Source organism: Bactrocera latifrons, unplaced genomic scaffold (genome assembly GCF_001853355.1).
Source record: "Bactrocera latifrons isolate USDA-ARS-PBARC rearing strain unplaced genomic scaffold, ASM185335v1 scaffold_97, whole genome shotgun sequence".
NCBI classification, from domain to species: domain Eukaryota; kingdom Metazoa; phylum Arthropoda; class Insecta; order Diptera; family Tephritidae; genus Bactrocera; species Bactrocera latifrons.
In genome coordinates, this window is record NW_017537678.1 from 343,480 (window position 1) to 351,511 (window position 8,032).

An 8,032-nucleotide genomic window follows, 5' to 3' on the forward strand; every position below is an offset into this window, starting at 1 on the left:
AAGCTTGCTTTATTGTGAAGTTCAATGTTAGATATTAAGTACAGAAACTGAGTTTGGCTTCACTTACTAATTATCCCTTACTTGAAGATTTTGAAAATTTTTTAGGAAAATAGATTTGCTCTTTTATTTGTTTGAACCAATTTGATTCTAATTTCTGTAATATTAAAAAAGTTATACTTTTTTATCAGTATTCTTTATAACTGTTTAATTTCTCTAACAGCACTGTGTATCTTCTGTATTAAGACAATGCGGGTTATTGTTAATATTTAATTTCGAAAATTGGGCTTGAATGATGATCCGTTTAAATATATGTAAATGAAGGAGTCATTTTTACTTTTCTTTGCGAATACCTGTTTTTAGCGTCCTCATTATAATAGTTCTCATATAAAACATTACTTATACTTCTTCATTATGAATCGTAGGAGCACTATCAGTTCCCTGACACTTCTGGCGCGCATTTCCAGTGACACGAGCCACAATACATTATCAGTGAACCCCCACGAATAGAAAACGACTTGCTTGCGCGTTGAACAACCAAAAAAAAAAATCAGTACCCACCCATGAGCGTGGGAAAGACAGGTGTAGCACCACCGAAAGGCTATCGCTATATATAAATATAAGTGCCCCTACAACACCTCACAAGAGACACGAGGCAATACATGATAAGCACAAGCTGGTGCTTGAGAGATAGTTAAAAGCTTACACATACATACATATATACATATACGTAAGTGTTGTGTACAATATTCGTCAATCGAGCTTGTCATTCGTGTCGTTTGGCCTTGAACTTTTCGTTCGTTGATATGTAAGCTTCACTAATAATTTTTGCTTTTATTTTCAGTACAGTTTTTCGTTCGGCGGTTTTGTGGTTTTATAGCTTTCGCTTTCCCCAGAAGGTAAATGTGCCACATAAAAAATTATGCATTCTGATATTCCAGCGTTTTTTATTTGTTTGTCGCAACGCCACAGTGTCCAGAGCTATTCAAACTATTACATTTTTTGCTGCGTCAATACGGTTTTACTTTCTAATACTAGATAATCTAGAAGAGCTAATATATATGTATATATATATACTGTCTCTTATACACATCTAGATGTGTATAAGAGACAGGTCCAGAGCTATTCAAACTATTACATTTTTTGCTGCGTCAATACGGTTTTACTTTCTAATACTAGATAATCTAGAAGAGCTAATATATATGTATATATATATATGCACTCTTTGTTCTATGTTGATTACAGGTAAACATTCGAGCGATAAGTTCAAGGTGTGTCGGGCACATCAGCTTATTGACTCCTGTCTGAATTGTTTCTGCGCAGCTAACGCCCCCTACGCGTCGTAATTAACATAGTGGCCTCGACAGAGGTTAGTTCAATTTTACTTTAGTCACTTTGTTGACAAATGCCTACACTCCTATTTACATGCCGGCCGTATACTAATGATTGGCTTATCTACCTCGGAAGAGTTGAAGAAACTAAGGAAGTCAATAGTCAATGACTGCGGTTTTCAATGTTAGATAAACTGTGAGACGCGCGTCTCTTTCCCTAAACATTCGACAAAGTTCATTTAACTGAGAAATTATTTTTGTATTTTCATTGACTTCGAGTTTCATTGCTACATAAACAGGTAATCTCCATTCCTAACAATTCTCTACGCCTCAGTTCTTTGAACTGTGAAATTATTTTTACTTGTTCAAGCTTTGTACTCACCTCGATTTTCATGGAATAGTCCTCGATGAGTTTCTCATGCTGTTTCACCAATTCTTCGTTCTTCTCCAATAGCGCTTTACCCAGCTCGGCGGCTAATAATATATCCGATTCTTTTTGTTGTAGTTGTGCCCATACATCAACTTCGGATTGTTGACGATCTAATGCTTTGGTACGTGCCTCCATTGCGGTTATATAATCCTCTAAATTAATGGAACCAATACTTGAATTATGTAAAATGTTCGTTGATGAGGATGGCGACGACGACGACGACAACGACGAAGACAACGACATTGACGACGACGGCGACGACATCAACGTGGTTGGTTGCTTATGGTTTATAGCTGATGCAGAGTGCAAACCGTTTTGATGATGGCGCATCGCTGGATCATCACGATCGCGCTCAGCGTATAAAGATCTACGATTTAGCCAAGGTTTATGCATATTTAACCCAAGCGCGCATTTTGTACACGTCGATTTTTAATTTTTTTTTTCCACAAATCACACAAAATTATTTTAAGTAATTAGTTTCTTAAATGTTTAGTATTACTCATATGTTTGATAAATGATGGTTTGAAGCTTTTGCGAGTTAGACGTAATATTTTTTCTCTCCTCTTTGTTTGGTTATTTATGTATTAAAATGCGAGTTGATGCCTTGAATGAAGTAATATTTATATACATGTAAATAAGTGGTTAATTTTTTTAATTACATTACACGAAAATAGCGCTGGCAGATCTTATATACAAAGGATGTGTATGTGTGCTATGTGTGAAAAAGATTAGTCCAACACCATTTGAGATACATATAAGACATATGTATAATATGTGTCTCTAATGTCTACAAGAACCTATCAATGATACCAACACAAAGATTTCAACCAATAAGCAATCAGCAGCTTCAAAGTAGTTTAAGTGCTGATAAACAGCCAACTATCAGATTTAAAAATCATTCCCACGACGATTGGGTCTACGAACTCGGAACGGATTCGGCATTTTATTCGACTAAGGACTGTCAACTCGATAGCATTCGCCAAAATTTCTTAGAAAATCTATTGTAATTATCCAACTAAATAACTTTGAAAGCATAAGAAATAACAGAATATAATAAAACTTTCGAGCTACCAAAATCATGAAAGTCACTCAAAATAATACTTCCAATTTACGCGACATTTTATCCATCTGACCCTAATAAGTTTTAAACTCGCATAGACTATAATAGGACATTGACCATTTTGAGCACTTCTTTAGACTAGAAGGGTCTTGCGACCGCGGAAGTCAAGGTCTCGCGATGCGCAGCTATTCAGTTCTATTCGCCGATAACAAGGTGCTTACGAGCTCATCAGCTTTACAACTGCTAAGATTCCGTTGTGGCCAGGTAGCCAAACTATTCTCAGAAGTAGCTCGATGCTGTTGATGGTGAGGTTAGGGAGTATTTAACCAGAATGAAGCGTACGGTTGGGACAATGCTTCGATTTTAACTAAACAGCGTTTTACCTTAAAGAAACTACCGTTCCAACGAGGTCCAATGTAACGTTGATGGAACGAAGGGAGTTTTGTATTAAACCACAAACTGTTAACTTAGTTGCATTATTCAAAAACATTTTAATCCCAACAATAACTGCAACAAGTTCAAAAGAAGTGAAGATCCAACTTTAAGTGCACGGAATGGTCGAGCGCAATGGAACGAGGCCAATAAATAAGAGGCGAAGCCAAAACATTAAAAGTGCAGCAAGCAAATGGGGGACAAGCAACACGCTGCAGGCGTATCCATCTTGTTTCTTCATATCTCGGGGCAACTAAGGTTACATGGAAATCTTGTGTCAGTGCAGTCGATTTCTACCATTTTTTTGGCCTTCTCAACTTCGTCTTCAATGTTTTTGTTGGTATGGGTTAAAAAAAAATTCCCTAACTGTTTTTGCGCAAGCAAAGTACTTTATGCAGCCAAACCACCCATTAACCGTTTATCTACAATGTTGGCCCATAGCGCTTAGTTCCACCCGGTGGTAATGATATGCCCACCTGGCCGCCAGCGCCCCCTTCGTCAAAAAGGCAATGCAGCGGCGTTTCGTTGCAGTCGAAGCGCCTATATTTCCTTCCCATTTGTGTTATAAAATATTTATTTGCGTATGCATGTAGGTCTATATATGTATCTAAATGAATGTGTAAATGTGTATGAATGTGTTTGGTTTGGTGCAGTTGCACTGAAGGTCAGCGCACGTTAAGCGGCTTTTACCTCAACGGTATTCATATGCAACTGCAAACACACACACGCATACATGTGTAAGCATGCGCTTACGTCAATGTGGCAGAGTTTTGGTGTCACTTTTTCGCTACACATTGCATTACTCTGCCGTTGCATTTACTATGGATTTGTAATTTTACAAAACGGCTCGGTGTCGCTTCCCATTTCGGCATGGCTGACGGTGTATATGTATGTGTATGCGTGTGTAGCAGAGCTTATGCCGCATTAAAGATGAGCAGAAGGTGGAAAAATGTCGCAAAAACAAGGGAGTTAATTACTTACTAGTATGAGAGAGATGTCTATCTACATATACTATATAAACTTATGTATACATATACATATGTAAGCATGTATGTGTGTCGGCGTTGTCGCTTTACTTTACAGCAGGTCGTTAAAGCTGTTGTTTCGTGTGGTTGCACTAGTTAGTTGCAGATATGAAATATGTATTTTTATAGCATTTCTCTTCAAAGTCAGTGCAATGTGTCGACATGAACTTTATTTATGGATGTGAATACAAGCAAAGTTAGTAGAGCACATAAAACACACACATGCACACATTTATATATACAAACACAAACACACACACACATGCGTCTCATCCATTCATACCAAATCAACACGCACAAAACACTTGCCACTTGGGGGCGTTCTCGCACTAGCAAGCTATCTGCTTTTGCGTTTGTTATTCATCCGAACGCAACAAAATAACGCTAACTAATCTTTTTGCATAATTCTGAAAGTCTTCCGTTATATTTTTAGTTTTTTGACTTTTGTGTTCTACTGCCTTATCTTTCATCCCCACTATTATCTATGTATGTATGTATGTGTGCACGCTTTTCTAACTACTGTGCATCTGTTAGTGAGTCTGCCGCCCACACATTGCGCCACCGCTCCGCTGTGTTTTTCACGCGCTGTTGACTTTACTCGTGTACGCGGGGTTACATTAATTTTATTTATCTGTTTTTATTTTTTAGAATCTTTCATACATATTTTTTTATTATTTTTATTCTTATCAGATTTTGCTATTTTACTTCGTATTTTGTTTTGTCATTGCAGTTTTAGCCGCTGAAACAATTTGAATTATATTTCTGAACAATGCAGAAACCTTAAACGAGCACCTTGCCACAAAACTATACCTGGTTCAGTCTAACATTTAATAAATCTGCCAAATAGCGACCATATCTTCACAGACTACAGCAAACTTCTCAGCACATTTGTACCCTAGGTAGTTTCTGTTAACATTCCTAAACCGATTATATTCTCTTCAAACTTGAAATTCCCTTTATGTATCGTTTAGCAGCAAAGCTGAGCTCGTACTAATGGTTAGTACAAGTATAAAATAATTGTATTTTGCTTATAAAAAACGTCCCCGTCCAGTCCATAAGTCTCAGAATCATTGACATAGTTCAGCGAATTAACAGGCAGAGACAACGCTGGCTAGGCCATGTCGTCGGAATGGATGAAAACAGTCCAACTCTCAGAGTATTCGACTTAGTAAATCAGTACTTAATTCAGCAGAGAAAGAGGAAGACCTCCACTCCATTGGAAAGACCAGGTGGAGAAGGAATGGGCTGGTGTGCTGTTGTAAACTCGGCTGTAACCGTAAACGGTTGCTACGCCAATAAGGAAGAACTCCACAATATGAACTAAGGGATTAGAAATTACACTTTCAGTAAAAGCCAAATATATTGCTTATTCGCTGGAATGCAAAAGTTTTAACTCCCTTTCACAACAGATCAGATGAAGTCATAGGTCACTAAAAAACAATATAACATTCTATGTTTTGCCAATTTCATAAATTAATTGTTCAAAAGTTTCCATCTAGAGAAATGGATATTGATATATGAAAGATCGAAATATTCCTGTAAAAAGGAAAACAGATAGATCAAAAACATTTGGAATTATTCTTCGAAGACATTTTGAATTTCAATTTCTGTAGATTCTTGCATTTTTTACAGCCTAAAGGGTATAAATGTATCTTTATCCGATATGGACAATAATTATGTATGTTTGGAAATTGCAGGCTTAGACCAAAATTTTAAGAGAGTTTTCCATATAAGAACATCCGAATCCAATAGTGATTCCGAATAATGAGCTTGTGGAGGAGAAAAGAACGTGTGCCAAATTTCAGATCGATATCACAAAAACTGATGGGCTAGTTCGTGTATACACAGCCAAACAGACAGACGAACACAGCTAAATCAACTCAGCACATCAAGCTGATCTTTTATGTATATGTTACGTATATATATATTTTAGACGGTCTCCGACTTTTCTGTCCGTCAGTTACAACCTTCATGTCAAACTTAATATATGAATACCCTTTTAGGGGTATAAAAAAACAACAATTAGCGACAGCGTCTTAAAAAATCTAAACTTCACTTTCTTACTAATATATATGTAGCTAACTTATCATCACTACTCCATATTTATTAATATTTATAATTTTCACACATATCCCTGGGGGACCTCGACATGCATACATTTGAAGCAATCCATTCGTGTCAAATTCAATTTTTTTAATTACTTTGCAATCAGTAATAAAAAATTATTTCACTACATTTTAACAACTTTCATTTTTATTCTTAATTGTTTTCTTCTTTTTCTTTTAGGTAGTTTTTTAGAATTTTACTATTTTATTTTCCGTCCACTATTCAATATTTTTATATTTTTTTTCCATTTCATTTTCACAAAATTATTAACAAAACCATTCTAGTTTTACAATATTAATATTTTCAATATTATTTGTTATTTTTGTTTTTTTCCTGCAGAACTAAATATTGTTTGCAGTTTATTCGATTTCCAAACACACACACACAGGCATATCTGCATATTTTTTGTAGAAGTATTAAGTACGTGTCACTCGCGGAAATTCTGCTTAACTGTTTCAGCGACAACAACATTTATTGACAAAACAAAATCGAAGTCAAAAGCGCCGCTGCCCCGCCAACGCCAGAGCCAGGGCGATAAAAACGCAAAACAAAAACAAGAAAAAACAGAACACTAAAATCGTTGATTTTGCAGTGACATGCACTCTTTCTGCAGCTTACTTTTCACTGAACTGCCGTATCGGTGCTGTTGTTGTTTTTGTTGCTGATTTTCACCTTTTTGGCAACACACACAGACACTGCTCACCTACACTGCACGTCTTCGACGTTTAATCCGCGCGGTACTCAATATAGCCCTTGATGAAGCCTTCAATTTAACGCCCGATCCGACGTCTGGTCGAGATTATTTATGCAAAAGACGACTGCCGTTGAACTAGTCACGGATCCGTAAGGTACTGCCGACGGTGTCAAGAATGGTAACGAACGTTTTGGTTTATTTCTTATTGCTTTTACTATTGTTATTATGATGATTGGTTTTTTGTTGTTTCAGTCACAAATTTAAATATTTTTCCGCCAGCACCAAAGCAACAACTCAACGCAAATGTTCAATATTAACTGAAATGGCAAAGCGCCGAGACCAAAACACAGTCAAAACACGCATACACACACACGCGAACTTACTTGAGCTGGAAATGTCGTTAGAGAGTGAGTAACCAAGTCAACCGTTGCGTTTTGGCTTAAAGCGTTCTACGAAACTACCAACAAACACAACAAAAGGCCAATCCACGCGCACACAGTTATCTCTTACCAACAATTTTACCAACTGAGCAAACAATAAAGCACCATAGTAGTGAGCATTTCTGCTGGTGCCTTACAGGCCCAAACAAAGTGCGAGAGTTTCAGGTTTGCTCAAAGAGCATAAAAAAGAGAGCGGCAATGTTTTTGACCAAGCACAGGTGAGCTGGTTAGTGGAGATAAATTTAGGTTCCACAAAATGTGGTAAAAGAGCTTTACTCATATGTTGTGGTCACAGTGAGAAATTGCAATGTCGGAGAGCAGTAGAAATTGGAAACGAAGTTATTAGCAATAAAGTGCATTAAACTGAAAAGAGTCGAAATAGTTTAACAGTGTTTAGTTTTTGGTGTGATGATGTACAAATTTCATAGAGGGACAGGAAATTTTTCTTCGTAAAAGAGAGAGCAAAATTAAAGATTTGTAAAGCCCATAATAAAAAAATCGTATCTGTCTACTCATT

At 36.7% G+C, this 8,032-nt stretch overlaps 1 protein-coding gene across 9 annotated transcripts in view; it reads right to left on the minus strand.

The window, feature by feature from the left end:
- The window catches only part of LOC108977912 (bicaudal D-related protein homolog), a 94,029-nt gene extending 86,464 nt beyond the window's left edge, over nt 1-7,565 (minus strand). The window contains exons 1-2 of one of the 9 annotated variants that reach the window (XM_018947888.1): nt 7,089-7,373; nt 1,711-2,361 (exon numbers count right to left, since the gene is read on the minus strand). In XM_018947888.1, coding sequence (XP_018803433.1) covers nt 1,711-2,151 — 441 coding nt within the window. In that variant the 5' untranslated portion in view covers nt 2,152-2,361; nt 7,089-7,373. Of the gene's footprint in view, nt 1-1,710; nt 2,362-6,999; nt 7,374-7,458 lie in introns of those variants that run through there. The other 8 variants (XM_018947890.1, XM_018947887.1, XM_018947889.1 and 5 more) reach the window with 8 other exon arrangements.
- Nucleotides 7,566-8,032: the final 467 nt, after the last annotated feature.